This window comes from Bos javanicus, chromosome 23, assembly GCF_032452875.1.
Source record: "Bos javanicus breed banteng chromosome 23, ARS-OSU_banteng_1.0, whole genome shotgun sequence".
Taxonomy (NCBI): domain Eukaryota; kingdom Metazoa; phylum Chordata; class Mammalia; order Artiodactyla; family Bovidae; genus Bos; species Bos javanicus.
Window position 1 is genome coordinate 15758682 of NC_083890.1, and position 19044 is coordinate 15777725.

The window sequence follows — 19044 nt, forward strand, 5'->3', positions numbered from 1 at the left end:
AACACAGGCAGAGACCAGATGGCCCACAAAGCCTGAGGTATCTACTCTGGCCCAAGACGGAAAAGGTGTGACAACCCCTGCTCCAGACGTTGATTTCTGCCTTTTACCCCATGCAGTCTAGAAATAGGCTTTCCCACAGACTGCCCTCTAATCCAAGAAGCCAAAGTCAATTTTATTCCAGAATCTTTATTATAAAGGTAGCATGATGGTCCTCGGCCACCAGCCTGGACCTTGTGGCCTCAGGAAAGACCTGTGTTAACAGGGCCTGCCTCCCTCTCCGGACAGGGGGCTTGGTCATCACCAGGTCATCCCCTGCTTCATTCCGCAACGCCCCCCCGCTCCTGGAGGATGGGGCAGAGGGCCAAAGGGGAAGGAGGGCATGGCCCCACTCCAGGCATAGCAGCTCCTTGGCCACGAAGATCCTCTAGCGAGTAGCAGAGGGGAGGAATACAGCAACCGCCAGGGTTACCACCCCTGTGGCGGGGGGAGAAGGGCCCCACCACACCCTCATACAGTTGTACTCAAAGTAATTAATAAATTAAAACAACTTCCTTCCGTACTAACACCCCCCTCCCCCCAATCACACAGGAGAAGCTGAGCAGAAAGCAAAGCAAGGAGGTTGGTTCCTGCCCCTGGACGGTGGCCGGGGCCCCTCCTAGGAGCAGCTAGGATTATGCAGGGCCTCCAAGTGCTTGGAGAGGGGATGTCCATTCTTGCCCCTCATGTGTATCTAAAACATGTGAGGCTTCTTCAGAAAGACCCCAATCCAAATGCAGTAAGTAGGGAATCCCCTGGCGGTCCAGTGGTTAGGACTCCAAGCTGTCTCTGCCAGGGGCTCGGGTTCAATTTTGGCAGTTGAGAGCCCCAGATAAGGTAGCCCCTAGAAAGGAATGCTGATACATGTATTAAACTTGAATGTCATCTCTGGCCAGCCCGGCCAACCCCCCGGGAGAGCTGAGCTGGCTGGATGCAGGCAGGAGGAGGAGCCGGACTGGCCCCCAGCCGTGGCCGGCCAGGCCCCTTAGTGCACACTGCAAGGATAGGTAGGACCTGACCCCTCTGGCTGGCGAGGGACAAGGGGAAGGAGCCCCCTCAGGCTTCAGCTGTGGCATGATTCCGTTCCTGCAGCCAGGGAGGGGGTGGTAGGGTCCCCTCCTGCTGTCGGCAGCCACTCGAGGGGGCCTCTCCAGGGCTACAGGTGGATGGCCGTGACGTCTGTAGGAGTGCTGGTCTGGCTGGGTCCCTGGCTGCTGGAGCCCCTGGGGGCTTTGGGCGCTGGGCTGGGAGAGGTCTGGGCGGCTTCCCTGAGGCTCTCCCTGAGGGCAGCTTCAATCTGCTCCTGACAGGCCCGCAGGCAGTCCTGGGGACAAGGGGGAGTGGTGAGAAAGGTCCGCTTCCCACCCCTTCTTCTCCCCCTCCACCTGCAGCAGGCAGCAGGTACAGGAGGACACCTCCCAGCACACAGGGAAGTCTGGGGAGGTTAGGCCACGGCCCAACCCCAGGAATCAGCCTTCAGTTCTCAGAAACTGGCAAGAGGATGTGGCAAGAGGGTGTGAGAGCGGCCCTACATCTGACACTGAATCCTCCACCCCCACTCCTGCATACTGCTTGGCAAGAAAAGGGTACCCAGGGGCAATGCCTTTCGGCCCACCCGCAACACTTGCTCTTCTCCAGACCAAGGCAGGAGATAAAAGACCACAGAAGCCGCAAAGGTGGGGCACTTGAAACCTGGAGTGGAGACCAGGCTGGGGGTGGTCCACAGCACCCTCTGCTGGAAGCTCCGGGGAAAGTGCTACCTCATGAGCTGAGGCCATTTGCCCAGCTGCCCAGCACTCACCACTTCAGTGCCTGTGATCCCTGCCAGCAGCTCCGTGAGCTCGTCCCCAGATGTGGAGCAGGCACCCAGGCCTTGCACTGCAGCTCCGATGCTGCCTGTGGCAATCATGGATGGGGGGTACATGGCAAAGGTGTAGTCTAGGAAAGAGAGAAGGGACCAGGAGGCAAGGATGAATACCAGCGTGCACCTTCTATTTCCCAGAAAGTGCCAGGCTGTATGAATAGAGCACAGGTATACCGGGACACCCCGGCAGTGAGTGGTCTAAGAACAGCCGGGGAGAGGGTCAGCGTAGTAAGTGATCCAGGCCAGGAACCAGAGAGTGAATGGGTCTCTTCCTGGTATGGACACAAAATTAAGGTTAAGAGACCTGGGTTCTCGGCCTGGCTTAGTCACTGAGACAGCCTGGGCAAGTCACTTCTCTCTAAGCCCTTGGTGTCTCCAGCTACATACTCGGGTGGGGGGCTGCGGCATCTCTGAGATCCCAGACAGCTCTGCTGCTTCCCTGTATTGATACTGGGGGCTCAGAGGATAGAATTTTCACAAATTTGGAAGTTATAAACTGAATCTCCTAGTTCCCTCTCACCCTTCCAAGTCTTCTGATTTCCCTGGCTTGGCACATGTGTGTGTGGGACTCTTACCTGTAGCACAGAGGGCCAAAAAGGTCTGGGCGTGCTTCTTGACCAAGGCTTGTCGGTCGCGAGGCAGAGAGAGCCGGTGCAGAATCAGGGCCAGGAAATCATGGGCAATCACTGCGGCCAGGTCCCACTTGAGCTTCCCCAAGACCAGCACCTCCCAATCCTGGAGGCAGAGGAAGAGGGCGGGCTCAGTGGCTGAAGAAGGGAAGGGGAGGAAGTAAAGTGGAAGTCTCACAGGGAGCGAAGCCCATCACACTTGAAGGTCAAGACTCTAGGTCTGCTTTTGAACTTCAGGACTGGCGCTGTGGAATGGGGAGTCCAGGGCAGGGAACAGCTCGGGGCACTTGCTTTGAGCATCTATTGATCAACTTCCTAGATGCCAGAACTACATGCTTTACATAAATTGCCTCTTTTAATCCTGCTGGGTTATCTTTTTGGGGTCCAACAGTCCAGGCCTTCTCTCAACTTCCTGCAAGGCTCTGAGCAGGCCTCCAGTCATGGTTGAAAGAAAAGTCTGCAGACCACCATCACCAGGAACTGGAGGCTCTTCTGGCATGAAGCAGAAAGACTCTCCATAATCCCAAGGATATGTGAAAGGGGAGATCGCTAGCCTCTCCCCCAACTCAGCATGCCCGCCAAGTCCACACCTCTTGAAGAAACTGGGGTGAGCATGAGGCCCTTCCTCCTCTGACACAGCCCCTGAGCCAACCCCGAGGTTCCTCAAAGTGGAGGTTGCCCAACCCAACCCACATCCCCTTGGAGGGACACTGGGGTGGGGGGCTGAAATAGAGCACCCCACTCCACCTCTCTGGCTGAAACCCAGTGCCTAGTGTCATTTGAGTCTCAGGGGGAGAAGTGGAGGTCAAGGCAGACAGGATGCGTCCAGGTGATGATCCCTGAGGGCCCAAACCGTCTCTCCATCAGTCCCAGCCTCCCTACTACTGCTGGGTCCTTGAAGGAGACTGAGAGCCCCACCCAGTCCACTCCTCTGGGGTTCCCAGCCCTGGCCCTATTTCTGAGTTGCACACAGGAGGATTTCTTCATTGTTTTATCTCAGGAAGGAACTCACGGGTTTGACCCCTTAGTGGGGTAGAAATGGCAACCCCACCCAATCTCTTTTCGGCCCTCTGTCACAGCTGCCCCGCTCCTGGCCCCCACCTAGGTGTCATGATCTTCAGCCTCTCACAAAGCCTCACAGAAATCAGCCCGGCCTGGAGCCAGAAGAAGTTGAGCAGAGAAGTTAGCATTCTACTCCCCGCGCTTATTCCAGGGGTCAAACTCCTAACTCAGAAGTCAACAAAAAGCATCCAGCATCCAAGGAAACATCTGGAAGGCAGCTCGGAGTGGGGACGCATAGGGTCCTGCGTGGGGGGAGGGTGGCCACCTTACCCTCCATCTGGGCAGAATATCTCCTGAGAATCTCAGTCTTCACTTGACAGAGAACACACCCCTAGCAGCTTCCATCACATCCCTCACCTCTGAGGCCACCTGAGCCCTAGAACACCTCATCACCCTCAGCGCAACACTGAGCCAGGACCCTTCCTTCCTCCTCTGGAAGGGCCCCCACCTTCTTTGTGACAAGGATTATTTGGACTGACCGGAGCTCTCTGATGTCCCTTCCGACTCTGACCTTCTAGGAAGTCATCGATCGGCATGCTCCACCCCCAGCTCATGCAGGGGGAGTGGGAGGAGAGGACTTTTGGCCTGTTCTGAAAAACTGCCCTCACATAAAGGCACACATCCCATGCTAATCTTTTCACAAAAACGAAGTCCCCTTCCACTAGCCCAAACTCCTCCAGAAACATCTTGCTCTCCTAGCCCTGGAAACCAGCTCCACCTTCAGACTTGCCCAAAACTACCAGATTCATCACAAAGAGCTGTGGAGCCTCCCAGATTCCCAACTCTGGCCTCCTACTCCCATCTCGGAGAGCTACTTGGCAGGAAGAGGAATCCCGTTCCCCGACAAGCAGCACTCAGGGGCCCCAGTACCCTGGCTTTCCTGGCCAGCCAATCACAGCAGCCAGCACGCTGCCCTCCTCCCCGGGAGATGGGGCCCAGAGACGCCTCTCCTCTCGGGTCAAGAGAAGACTCGACCGCTGTAGAGCAAGGTGGAGGAAGGTGCCAGCTCACCCCTCTCCCCTGGGTCCCCCGGGAGATGATCTGCACGCTCCCAAATAACCTCTTCCAGATCCAAGCAACTCCCCACCTCCTCTCCAGGCTCAGTGGGGAGAGAACCATGACTCCCCTGCCCTGCCTCGGGAAGAGCCCAGCCCAAGTTCCCAGCAAGAGGCCCAGGGAGCCACTTCCCAAACCACAGGAGTGACAGCAGCTCCCCACAGGGTTATGAAAGACCTTGGTCAGGGTGGGTGGGCCAGGGGAGAGGGCATCATTATCACATCGGAAGCAGCTGCAGTTCAGCCCCAGTCTGTGCCTCAGCACTGGCCTTTGGCTAAAGGGGAAAAGATGATTCCACCAGGCCTGAAGCAGCTGCTTCTGAGAGCAGAGTTTCTCAGGGTGAGACTAGGGAAGGAGCTGGTTCTCCTGGGATATAAAAGGAAGGAAGGAAGCAAAGTGGGATGGAACTCCTAGGCCCTTCCTTAACAGCAGCTGGGGCCTGGCTTTAATCGGCTCTGGGAGACTTTCTGATCACAAAGTCCACACACTGGGAGACAAGGCTCAACCAGGGCGGCCCCTTCCCCCACGTGAAGCACATTCCACTCCCCCACTCCAGTGGGGGTGCACAGGCATGTCCTGCTGCTGCCAATAAATAACTCATGGTGGCTGTGTAAACCCAGAGGCAAAGTACTAGTGACTGTAGACACGCAGTTTGACTTGTTGCTATCTGGGGGAAAGACCATGAAGGAGTGGCACCCCCTGGAGGTCAAGACGAGGGGATCTGGTTCATGCTGGCAGTGCAAGCCTGAACTGGGGCCACCCTGACCATCACACCACACTGTCCCATCTTTTGTCAAAAGAAAAAGAAAAAAAGCTGCTACCCTGCCCAGGGGCAGAAAGCCTCCGGAAGTCTTAGTTTTCCTCCTCCTGGTACGTGAGGAAGAAGGCAGGGGTGCTGGGAGGTGGGGAGGGTATGCACGCACCCGCAGCTGGCGGGGAGAGACAGAGTGGTCGGTGTAGATGCACAGTTTTTCGATGGTCAGGGGCGTAGTCTCGCGCAGCTTGGAGGCCAGCAGCATGCAGACCGCACCCAGGAGCTGCAACTGCGCCTTTCGGGTGGGGACGCAGGACAGGTAGCGATCCAGGTAGTTCATGGCCAGGGGGAAGACTTCCTCTTCACAGCGCTGCTCCTCACACACCTGGGGGAGGGCGCATAGTCACTTCGGGGGCAGAGGCTTAGGAAACGCAGCAGCAACTAAAGGCGGGGGGTGCGGTACGCTGAAGGGAAGTGGAATGGGGAGCAAGACACGGGAGGGGGTAGGTGAACTCACAGTGACAAGGACTAACACGCAGGATGCGCCTTCCCCAAGGTGACACCCTCCCACTTCCTCTGCGGTGCCTCCTTTCCCCCGGGGTGGGAGTTGGGGGGGGGGGGGCGGGATACGCCAGAGGCTCCCTTCCTTCAGGAATCCAAACTGAGGCTGATCCCCCCCAACCCATACCGAGGGTGAGGGGCTCGGAAAAGTCACCCATAGGAGCCAGAGAACTGGGACCTTACGCCCATTACTGCCACCCAGTGTACACACCCAAAAGGAAGGGAGGAGACTCCAGCGGCTGCCTCCCGCACTTTTCATTTCCCTGACGGCCGGAACAGCGCGCCACCCCCACCGGCTTCCCCGCCAGAACCCCCGCGACACACACAAGGAACCGGCTCTGCGGCGGGGGCGGCCGAGCCCAGGGTTTTCCAGGCGCGCTCTCCCGAGAAGACCGGGCGTGGGGTGGGGGAAGACTTTTGAGAGAAGTCAGAGGGGAGACGGTGCCCCTCGCCCCGCTTTCCCGGCCCGAAGACAGGGTTATTTGGGGGTGCCAAACGCCTGGCGGTCAGGGTCAGAGAAGGGCAAGAAAAAGACAGCACGGAGGCAGCAGGCTAAGGGCGCGCGACTGAAAAGTCAAGGCCCCGGGGATCTGCGCCACAGAAACATCTTGCTGATTGTTGCTGAGGACCAGGATGTCCCGACAGGGCGGCCCCGGGATGTCCGGAGCCCGGGACGCGGGGGTGACGGGGGAGGGGAGACCCGCCCGGGCGGTACCTCCAGCATCCAGTACGCCAGCATCTTCCGCATGTGCGGCTTGATCTCCCTCTGCACACACTGGAAGTAAGAGGCACGGGGCACGTAGCGCTCCTCCAGGCGGAGCAAGCTCTGCAGGACACGCTGGTCCCCTAGCAGCCGCGGGTCCGGCCCGGCCCGGGGCGCGTGCCGAGTGCCCTCGCAACACAGCAGCTCCATCCTCGGGCAGCGCACGGGCAGGGCTGGAGTGCGGGCTCGGGAGCCAGAACGCAGGCGGCGGGCCGGAGAGCGCGCGGCGCGGGACTGTGGCGCTGGCGCTGGCGCTGGCACTGCGCGGCCGAGCCTCAGCCCGCCCCCGCCGCCGCGCGCGCGCCGCTTCCCTGACAGGCGCCCCGCCCCTCGCGACCGAGTAGCAACCGTGGAATGCTCAGACGTCGCGACGCTCCGGGGCGGGGCCTCCGGCGTCCGGACGGAAAGGGCTGGCGGGCGCTCCCCCTCCCCGGGGCGGCCGCATTGGTCGGCTGGGCGCGGGCCCGCCGGCTTCCGGGCGCTCCGGATCCTTCTGACCACCCGGTGCTAGAGGAGTGTGCTTTGGAGGTGGGCCTCTCCCCGCCCTCCTCCCCCCCCCCACCTCCGAGCCCTTGCATTTTTGCTTCTCCCGACTCCAGGCGCCCCCAAAGGTTATTCATTCATTCGTCAAACCCTACTTCACCCGCTGCTTGCTCTAGGGAAAGTAAATAATAACAAAATAGCTAGATCTTAGGGGAGACTGGTCTGAGCACTTATTAAAATCTTAATGAAGAAGCTGTGGGTTATACTGATTTTGCAGCTGAGAAAACTGAAGCAGTAACTATAATAATAGTTCGTCTGCGGCAGAGCTAGGATTGGGAAGCCGACGATCCGCCTCCAGAATCCCTGCTCTACCCCATGGCTAAACTGATCCCCGAACCAGCAACATCTGCATCGCCTGACAGCGGGTCAGAAAAGCAGAACCTCAGGCCTATCCCCTGACCTACTGGATCAAAATCTGCCTTTAACAAGATCCCTGGTGATTCCTATACCTATTAAAGTGTGAGAAGAGACAGTCCTAAATCCGCACGCTTGAGAACTACAACAGGGCGGAAGGGTCATGGATTCAAGGCCTCACCTTGTCTGTCATTAAGTTGGCTGTGTGGCCTTGGACAAACCCTGACGTTGGCCTTAGTTTCCGTTTGAGGAAATGATGGGCGGAGAAACTAGCTCCTTTCTGGAGGAGTTTCTTGCTCAGATTCTATAAAATCTTCCAGGCGCCACTTTTACCTCCCAAGCTTTGGGACTTTGCAGTGTTTCCAAAGCTGGATTCCGCGTGACCAGGAGGCAAACACACCACAAGCCTCTAGTAATGCTCCAAATGGCAGGAGGCCATGGGGATCCCTGCCGCTCCTGGGATCCTCCAAGGATGTGAGACACTAAGGAAGTGAGTTACTAGAGAAATGACACTCTATAGAAAGAGGTCAGTCCTGCGCTAAGCATTGTCCCAGTGAATTGTTCTTTTTTATACAATAAATTTTTTGTTGTTTGCATATCATGGAAATATTCAATGCATTGTAGAAGACAGAAAATACCGATGTCACACAAAAAAAGTAAATAGTAAATATTGGCAGTTTCACCATCCAGATTGTTGTTGTTCTTCAGTCACTAAGTCGTATCCAACTCTTTGAGACCCCATGGATTGCAGCATGCCAGGCTTCCCTGTCCTTCACTATCTCCCAGAGCTTGCTCAAACTCATGTCCATTGAGTCAGTGATGCCATCCAACCATCTCATCCTCTGTTGTCCCCTTCTCCTCCAGCCCTCAATCTTTCCCAGCATCAGGGTCTTTTACAATGAGTCGGCTCCTTGCATCCGTTGGTCAGATAACCCTTTAAAATGACAATGTTTATTTTTCTAAAATTGTTCTATGAATAAACATATTTTTAAGAATGACATCATTGCAAACTATTTTGTAAACTGTTTTTTTTTCCACGAAAAAGTGTACTGTCAGCACTTTTCCATCTCATTAAATATTCTATAACTTTTTAAATAACTACCTAGTAAACCATTGAGTGAATATAACATAATGTATTTCACCAAAGCTGTATTATTGGAAATTTAGGTAGTTTCTAGTTCCTCCGTATTACAAATAATACTGTAAAATATTTTTGTGGTAATATTTTTGTGCATACTCAAGATTATTTCTAGAAGTGAATTAATTTCTAGAAGTGAAATTTCTCAATCTGAAGTTATGAAACATTCTAAGGCTTTTGATACAGTTCTTATTACCAAATTTCCCTGCTGAAAGGCTGAACCAAACTAATGAACAAACATTAGATATCTACTTAAAAAAAAATACCAACTGGCGAGATGAAAAGTGGTTTATTAGTAATGTGTATAAATTTTTAAATTCAAGAGTTCTTGTTATATCAGTGTGAATGTGGGCTGTGTACCTTCTCTGATCTTGTAAGTCTTCTACTCCTGTCTTCAAAAATACAAGCAAGAAGTTTCTTGAGCTAACTAATCATTGCATTGCACTCTTTTGTTAAAGAGAACAGTGTATTTAAAATTATAAAAATTAGGTACGAAGTTAAGGGGAGGCAAACATGTTGAAGCGTACAGGGCTTTTAGGGTGCAGAAGGACTAAAAATGTAGCTTTTGAAGTTAGTACATAACCAAAAACCAGTTCTGTCCTGGCTGCTTCTTTACTTTCAGAATTATCGAGTAGGACTGTTCTGTTAAGAAGATGGTGCATCTTTGATGAGAGAGTAAATCATCATTTTTGTTTTCCCATAAGTATACTGTTATTTCCCCCCATTTTACAGAAGGGGAAACCAGTACTTTAAAGTGGCTAAATAATTTGCCCAAGGTCACAAAGCTAAAGTGGTCGAGGCTAGATACAATCTAGTGAGTCTGGCTGGAGAATCCATGCCCCTAACTACTTTATTCTACTACCTCTTGTGCTGATCTATGAGTGCAAATTGACTTATTAGTTGTTGATTTAGTGAGGAAGGGGGACAGAAACTACCCCATCCTGGAAGCTTGGGAGTGAGCCTGCACCCTGGGGAAGGAGCCGGGCATTTTGAAGGATACCTCTGCCTCGCCCTTGACTGGGACTGACATGCCCAGAGCAGAGTCATCCGGGACCTCAGGCCAAGGTCAGATACAAGCCGGCTGGCTGTCCTCCATGGAGGCAGGTGAGCTCAGTGCCGGGTCAGGGCAGAGGAGTTCCTGGAGGGTTGGCTGATCTGCCTGGGAACTTCACCAAGCACCTCCATCTCAAAGGAACAGGGGCTCCCCTCATATTTCATAAAAGAAGGGGGAAAAAAAAAAAGACAAAGCACTGACCAGGGCCACTATGGGGAGGAGTTTCTGCCCAGGTGCATTCAATTAGAACAAGTTGCTCAATGAAATGGGAAATGAGAGGCGGGGTGGGAATGGAATGTCACAAGCCAGATGAAAAGCCCCAAGGAGGAAGGAAACAATGATTTCTTTCCCTTCTTCCTTCTCCCACTCCTCCTCCTCTTCAGCACTGAAATGTCCCCCTCTTAGAACTGAGCAAGTGAACAAGGTGATGGGTGAGGCCCATCACCCCACAGGCTACATTCTACAGCTCAGTTACCTTCGGACCCATTCAGATGACAGGTAGAGAGGCGAGGCAGCTTGGGTGGGGGCTGGGGCAAGTCTGCTTGCCTTCAAAGCCGGGCTCTACCTTTTCTTTTTTTGTTCCGTGAGAATAAGAATAGTTTCAGCCGCAAAGGGGTTCTGAGGACTAAATAGGCAGAAAGCATCTTGCCTGTGCCTGGCCCACTGAATGCCTGTGAGCATTCAAAGACGGTAATTTGTTGCTATTACTATCATTCCCTCTCTTAAGGAGTACCCTTTACTCTATGAACATACACCCAGAACCCCTCAGAGAAAAAGTTTGAGCAGCAGGAGCCATCCTTCTAGAATGGCAGCTCCATCACATTTCACAGTGTAAAGTAAGCGGTCAAGGGGACGGTGATGAACACTGGAGGGCTTGGGGCCACCTCACTCTATCCTTCACCTACCCTGGCTGTGTGACTTTGGGCAAGTTGTACCACCTTTCTGTGCCTCAGTTTCCTTTTCTGAAACTAAGAATGACAGTAATGAAACTGTGCTTCTGTGGCATGGTTTTGTTGCTAAGCAAGCCTGCTGGGTTTGGTAGTTAGGCAAACCTGCTCTCTTGAGTGATCATTAACTTGCAGGGGTCTCCTACACTTTTCTTACTTCAGTCCCCTAGTGGGATTAACTCTTTAATTACTTGCTTTGTCCCTTTACTCTGTCTCTATGAGTAGTACCTCCCCTTCGAGTGGCTAGAAGGATGGAACGCACTCATTCGTGTGAAACACATGAAACAGTGCCTGGCATATGGTGAGCCATTTTTAAAAAGTTCATTCTGATTGTGGTACTTACAGACACAAACTGCTTTATGTGTACAGACTATTTATAATAAATGTAACACAATAGATGTGGAGGCACATGGAAAATAAAAATGCCAGGGATTACTGTAGTGGTGGTGAAGATTTGGCAAATTCTAATATATGAAATCTGGTCTGATGGCCTATTATCGGATATCCTAGTTTTCTGAGAACTGGAGACACTTATATGAATACTATTCATACTGTTCCCAACCCCCCGCCCCCAACTTTTTACTTGGAAATATTTCAAAACTACAGGAAAGCTGCAGGAATAGCAGTGACCACTACCACACCTTTCACCTAAACTCCTATGTGTATTTTGCTTAACTATTTGAGACCTAATTACAGACATTATGATTTCTCATTTCTACATGTTTCAGTCTGGGTTGCCCAAGAATGCAAGTCTCCCAGTAACCATGAAACAATGATCCCAATTAGAAATGTATACTAATACAATACCACAATCTGCATACCAAGGTAATAACCAGCTATTCCAGTAATAACCCTTCATAGCTTTTCACTTTCTCAACCCAAGATCCATTCAAGGACCGTGTTTGCAATGTAACCTCTTTAATTTCCTTTACTCTAGAACAGTTTCTGATCCTTTAAAAAAAGTTCCTGATGTACTTCCCCGGTGGTCCAATGGTTAGGACTGTGCTTCTACTCCAGGGGGCACAGGTTTGATACCTGGTCAGGGAACTAAGATCCCACATGCCTTGCACTGTGACCAAGGGGTGGAAACGTCTTTGAGAACACTGGTATTTTGGAAAGCCAGTTGTTTTACACAATGTGCTCCAATTTGGATGCATCTGATTGTTTTCTCCTGACTAAATGAAGATTAATAAATATTTTAATATTTCTGGTAGAAATATTACCTAATGATGTTGTGTTCTGAATGTATATTTTTGAGTGGAAAAATCAAGCACTAAACCCAACTGGGGGCTTCCTGGGTGGCTCCATGGTAAAGAATCCACCTGCCAATGAAGGAGACACGGGTTTGATCCCTGGTCTGGGAAGATCCCACATGCCGCAGAGTAACTAAGCCCGTGCACCGCAACTACTAAGCCTGTGCGCCAGAGTCTGGGAGCCAAAAATATCGAGCCCACATGTTGCACCTACAGAAGCCTGAGAGCCCTGGAGCCCATGCTCCACAGCAAGAGAAGCCACCATAATAAGAAGCCTGTGCACCGCAACTAGAGAGCAGCCCAAGCAGTGAGGAAGACCCAGCACAGCCAAAAGTAAATAAAATAAACAAATTTAACAAATTAAAAACAAAACCCAAACATTTTTTTGAGGACTCAGGAGACACTTCAGGGCTTACAGTGATCAAGGTCACTATTTTCAGCATCTGCTGTACAATATTTTAGATCTGTACTCTTCAAAAGTTCTTGTTCATCCATTCCTCAGTAAAAACGGAGCATACTCTTCCAGTAGATATGGAAGACTTAATTTAGAAACTATGTCCAAACCTGCTAGTCTAACATATTATGTCCATTATACAACACACTAAAAAAATGTAAAGAATAAGACAAAAATACATAGATCAGAATTTTTCACATTTTCTTCCCACTCTACAGTGGAACATCTTACACCCAGTGTTCACCATTATTTGTTTACTCAGCTCCCAAGACAGGCTTCGCTACTGATCGAAACACTCCCAGTGAGCCTGGACGGACCTTAAAAATGTCAACACAGCACTCTGGGCAGTGCTACCAAATCAGAGCAGGCACATGAGCTGACCTGTTTTCTGTTTCTGTTTTACCCAGGAGGCTGCCTTCTTGACAAGTTCACACAGCACCTTTATACCCAACTTCTCCAAAATGGAGATCCTCAGCTTTCCTTAAAAACCTGCTCCTCCCACCAGCTTCCCCCATATCAGCACGTGGCAACTCCATCCTTCCAGCTGCTCAGGCCAGAACACTTGGTGTCATTCTTGACTACTCTCTTTCAAGTCCCATATCCACCCATCAGCAGACCATGGAAGAATCTACTTTCAAAATATCTGTAAAATTCAACCCTCTTTTCTTCTCTTCTTCTGCTACCTCCCTGGTCCAAATTCAGTTCTTTGTCCTGACTGGTCTCCCACATCCAAAGCATTACTCATTTCTGGTTGGTCCTATGTCCAAAATACATCTCCAGTCCTTGCCTTTTCTCTGTTTCCGCTTCTCCCACCCTGGTCTAAGCGGCATCATCTGTTGCCTGGATTGGGCTGGTGGCTCCTAACAGGCATCCCTGGTCCACGTTTGCCCCTCCAGTCTAGTCTCAACCCCCAGGGTTCTCCATTCGCTCCTGTAATTGTCTCTCACTCACCCTGCTCTGGCCACACTGGTCTCCTTATTGTTCCTGGACCATACCAGGCATACATGTTCCCTTTGTATTTGCTGGTCCATCTGCCTGGCATGTTCTGCCCCCAGTGGCCCCATGGCCCTGCCTTTGGGCTTTGACTAAAGTCACATTTCTCTTACAGCCTTTCCTGGCCATCCTACACCAACCCTGATTGCCTCTGGGCCCCTTCACTGCTCGATTTTTCTGCTTACTACTAATCACTGACATACCACACCTTACCTCTGTGTTCTATTTGTAGTTTGTCTACTCTACCCCACTGAAACAGAATGGTGCCTGGTTCATAGTAAGTGTTTAAACATTTTTTGTTTTGCCTGAATAAATGAATGCATGAATGAGACAAATTGGAAGTGAGAAAAACACCAGCACAGTCACATGGTTGAAGGCTGCTGCGTGTGGAGGCAGGTCTGGAATTAAGCACCAGCACTTCCAGCTTTCCTGGATGGCGGTGGGCACAGTGGGTCCTGACAACGGAAAGAGCCATCAGGCAAAGTCACAAGGCTGGTGGCTTGGACCGGGGGGACTGCTGTACCCTAAAATGTGAGGTCCATGGGCATCGAGGTGGAAAGCAGCTGCACATGCTACCTCATCAGAGTAGGGATTCGAATGCAGCTGGGCACCAGAGCATGAGTTATAATCCTGAGTAAATGTATTTTTAACAGTTTTGTGCACATTCGAAAGTTGCGTGTGCACCAGAACATCAGAGCTGGGCCTTTATCAAGCTTCCTTTTAAGATACATTTATTTAATGAAAAACTATTAATTTTGAAAATATGAAGTAGGATGTGGCGGTTGTGAGGGCACCATGTGAATGACAGACAACTGGGAATTCATGGAAGAGGAAGAAAACAGCAGATTTTGGTAATTCCTCGGCGGTCCAGTGTTTAGGACTCTTCGCTTTCACTGCAGGAGCCGTGGGTTTGATCCCTGCTTGGGGGAAATAAGATCCCACATGCCCCGGGGTCTGGCAAAAAAAAAAAAAAAGGCAGAATTTTGAACCCAAAGACTTCAGTTTAAGTCCCAAGACCTGGTTCTGTGCCAGCTATAAACCCAGAACCCAGCAAGTGCTTTAACTCTGGAAGCTTGTTTCCCCATCTATAAAAGGGGATAACAAGAGCCCAAACTGCTTAGGGGATGGTTCTAAGACCAGATGAAATAAGGCACTGGTTAAAAAACACTAAGTTGGGACTTCCCTGGCAGTCCAGTGGTTAAGGCTTTGAGTTCCCAATGCAGGGGACCCAGGTTTGAGCCCTCGTCAGGGAACTAGATCCCACATGCCCCAACTAAAAATTCTTCATGCCACAGCTAAGACCTGGCACATCCAAATAAATAAATACTAAAAACACAAAAAAAACAAAACCCACTAAGTAAACTGTGAAGTGCTAGGCAAATCTAAGGGGTGATTCGAAGGAATATCATGGAGAACCAGTAGGGATGGGGAATCCTACCCTGCCCTTCTTTGTGTGACCCCCAAAGCCCCCACTATCACCATCCCAACTTCAGCCTTGCAAACAGAACCCAGATTTTGTTGTGATATCAGATGACTGTTTCAGGAGAGGCTGGACACTCCTCTGTCTCAGAGGTTAAACCTAAATTATTCTAAACCAAATCAAGACAATTCCATAGCTGGTTTAGGAATGGGCAGTTGTCATATTCTGGCCATAAGGTATGAAATAAGTCTGCTAAGGGGCTTCACTAAATGCAGCGCAAAAGAAAAAGACTCATTTCTGCCTTATGTGAGAATGGAGTAAGATATGCTAAAATTTACTGGATGCTTACTATGTTTCTAAGTGCATGATTCTAAGAGTTTAAAAAACTAATTCATTTAATCCATATAATATTAAACTTCTGAGGTAACGGACTATTACCATCCCATATGACAGAGAGGTTAAGCAATTTACCCAATATCAGATACCTATGGGATCTGAAACCAGGTTTGGCTACAGAACCCACACCCTTAGCCATGTTGCTGTGATGTCCAGAGCAACCGCAGCCATCTTGCAACAATGAGGGAAGGAGCTGACACCTGAGGATGACAGCTGAAAGATCAGAATGAATTTCTCCCCCTAATGTTGTTGCACTGCTGATTTAACCAAACTTGGAACCACCTACCACGGGCTTTTTGTGATGTGCGAGATAGTAAATTTTCCTCATTGTTTAAGTTACTTTCACTCCCCAAATAAAAGTTCATTTCTCTACTCTCACCCGCACGATAGGACACCCTTCAATAGCAAATAGGCAAAGAGCTCCACCAAACATTCAAGAAAACAGTAATTTCAATACAAATACTGTATTGTATTGTATTCAATACAATACAGCAATTTCAGAGAATATAAAAGGAGGGTTCACATCTCAACTCATTTTTAGTATAATTTTGATTCCAACAAGTGCAATATGAGAAAAGACAATTACCCTTATGAACATGAATTGTAAAATCCTAAGCAAGATATTAGCAAACTGACTCCAGCAATATATAAAAAGGGTGATATGTTATTGACTTTATACAAAAAATGCATAGTTTATTTTGAATAGAACCACTATATTTTATCACACTAAAAGATTAAAGGGGAAAAAAACCATATGATCATATCAACAGATGCCAAAAAAGTTTTTTATAAAATTCAACATCCATTTACAATAAGAAAAAACTCTTGTCAAAGTGGGGATAGATGGAAACTTTTCTAGTCTGATATAGGGCATCTATAAAATCCTACAGTAAACACCTTATTTAGTAGTGATGCACTGAAAGTAAAGTAAGCAAAGTGCCAAGGATGCCAAGCCACTGGATGCAACTCTGCAGGCTTTAGCAGAGGCTGCAAAAGACCAAAGGTTACTGGTTCCTTCTCCGTGGCCGTCCTTTGTTCTCAAGGCCACCTGCGCCCAATGATCTCAAGGTAGACCATCATCTTCCCACCCCTCTCTTGCACATTTTTTAAAGATATCAGTTATCTCTTTTAATTAACTAATTCAGGCCACATGGTGTGGCATGTGGGATCTCAGTTCCCTGACCAGGAATCAAACTTGCACCCCCTCCACTGGCAGTGCAGAAGCTTAACCACTGGACTGCCAGGGAAGTCCCCTTAACTTGTACATTTTTTTTATGACTTGCATCATCTTTCTTCAGAGTCCTCAGATTTTAAGCTCTAGTGCCATCTTAGAGTTCTTCCTTTATTGGGTTTCCTGTACCCAATTAGTTCCCTGGGCCAATAAAACCATTCCCTGAAGCTCGCTTAGACCCCACTATTCTTATTCCTCTGGTAGGCTTTTGGCAAAGTTCCCAAAATTTGCCACGAGTGGTCCAGTGGTTAAGAATCTGCCCGCCAATGCAGGGGACATGGGTTCGATCCCAGAGTCAGGAAGATCCCACAGGCCTCGAGGCACCTATGCGCTGCGCCACAACTACTGAGCCTCACAGTGTTCTAGGGCCTAACAGCCACAACTGCGGAGCCCAGGAGCCGCACCCACAGAAGCTCGAGTGCCTTAGAATTGGTGTTCCTCCGAAACAAGGGAAGACCACCACAGTGCAATGCCCGTGCATCACACAGAGAGCAGCTCCTGCTCTCCTCAGCTAGAGAAAGCCCTCTCCCAGCAACAAAGACCCAGCACAGCCAATAAATTAATTAATTAATAATAAAAAAAAAGACTTCACCTTCCAATGCAGGGGGTGCTGGTTTGATTCCTGGTTGGGGAGCTAAGATGCCACATGCCTCAGGGCCAAAAGTCCAAAACCTAAAACAGAAGCAGTACTGTAACAAATTCCATAAAGACTTTAAAAATGGTCCACATCCAAAAAAAAAAAAAAATACCAAAGCAAACCCCTTCACAGCAGAGAGAATTTGTCTCTCTGAAGAATCCGTTTGCATGATCTAAAATTGCTTTCTGTAAACCTGAAAGTCTAATGCATGCATGCTCAGTTGCTCAGTCATGTCTGATTCTTTGCCACCCCATCGACTGTAGCCTGTCAGGCTCCTCTATGCATGCGATTGTCCAGGCAAGAATATTGGAGCAGGTTGCCATTTCCTCCTCCAGAGGAACTTCCTGACATAGGGATCGAACCCGAGTCTCAAGTCTCCTGCACTGGCAGGAGACTTTACCACTGAGCCACCAGGGAAGCCCAAAGTCTAATACTCTGTCTTTAAAATGTATGTACATTTGGCATGAGCTCCATAATACAGCCATAATTGCTAAAATATAAAAATAATGGTTTAAATTATCAATGTTAAGGAAAATGAAACTCCATGGAAGCCATATACATCATAAGACTGACCCCAAAGGAGTTTCAAACCTTCTTCTGAAAGGCCGGGGCTACATTACAATTATAGAAGCCTCCCTCAGAGGCTCTAGGTCTTCACCCTGCTTCCAGATAGATTCAGGATCCATGGCCCAGAGCCATCAGATTAATCTCTCACAGACACACCTTTCATCTCCAGTCCAAGGACCTGCTTATCAGTCAAATTTAAAAGTCAACCAGCCTGCCTTTTAAAGTTCTTCAAGAGTGCCAAGGCACCCTATCCCATTTTATCTCAGCTGGAGCACTCCAGCCCACCTCAGAGCCTTATCACCCAGCACTGGCATCCTGCTCCTTCCTTCAAATCTACCTCTTTCCTTTAAGGCCTAGCTCCTGACCCACCAATTCCAGGAACTTCCAAGGTTGTAAGATTGAAAGATTCACAGGGATTTTGAGCCAAAAAGGTTGATGACACCGTCATACACAACCAGTACGACACCCAGGCATACAACCAGTAAAAGGGTGTTACAACTGCAGCCATGAAACTAAAAGACACTTGTTTCTCAGAAGAAAAGCTATGACAAACCTAGACAGCATATGAATAAGCAGAGACATCATTTTGCCGACAAAGTTAAAGCTATGGTTTTTCCAATAGTCATGTATGGACGTGAGAGTTGGACTATAAAGAAAGCTGAGCGTTGAAGAATTGATGCTTTTGAACTGTGGTGCAGGAGAAGACTCTTGAGAGTCCCTTGAACAATAAGGAGATCAGACCAGTCAATCCTAAAGGAAATCAGTCCTGAATATTCATTGGAAGGATTGATGCTGAAGTTGAAGCTCCAATACTTTGCCAACCTGATGCAAGAACTGACTCATTGGAAAAGACCCTGATGCTGGGTAAGATTGAAGGCAGGAGGAGAAGGGGACGGCAGAGGATGAGATGATTGGATGGCATCACGGACTCGATGGACATGAGTTCGAGCAAGCTCCGAGAGCTGGTGATTAACAGGGAAGCCTGGTGTGCTGCAGTCCATGGGGTTGGAAAAGAGTTGGACATGACTGAGCGACTGAACTGAACAAACTGTGCTCATTGTATTCCCCAAAGGTTGGAAACTCCTGGGAGTAGGTATCACATTTATTCCTAAAGTTTGTTAACCTCCTGTAGGATAAAGACATGGCTGTGGTTCCAGACTTCCTGCTCAGGCAACTCCCCTGTGTGGAAGGCCTTTGCTCCACCTCTTGTCAGTCATTTACACTGGCAAAATCCAGTTAAAGATTCCAAAATCAATAACCTCAGATATGCAGATGACACCACCCTTATGGCTGAAAGCAAAGAGGAACTGAGAAGACTCTTGATGAAGGTGA

General features: G+C 49.6%; 1 protein-coding gene across 4 annotated transcripts in view; it reads right to left on the bottom strand.

Moving 5' to 3' along the window:
• Positions 1-166: 166 nt before the first annotated feature.
• The window catches only part of CCND3 (cyclin D3), a 94543-nt gene continuing 75665 nt past the window's right edge, over positions 167-19044 (bottom strand). Inside the window, exons 2-6 of one of the 4 annotated variants that reach the window (XM_061398170.1) lie at positions 17101-17180; positions 5571-5786; positions 2476-2635; positions 1838-1974; positions 167-1360 (exon numbers count right to left, since the gene is read on the bottom strand). In XM_061398170.1, coding sequence (XP_061254154.1) covers positions 1193-1360; positions 1838-1974; positions 2476-2635; positions 5571-5741 — 636 coding nt within the window. In that variant the 5' untranslated portion in view covers positions 5742-5786; positions 17101-17180 and the 3' untranslated portion in view covers positions 167-1192. Of the gene's footprint in view, positions 1361-1837; positions 1975-2475; positions 2636-5570; positions 5787-6677; positions 7034-17100; positions 17181-19044 lie in introns of those variants that run through there. The other 3 variants (XM_061398169.1, XM_061398167.1, XM_061398168.1) reach the window with 3 other exon arrangements.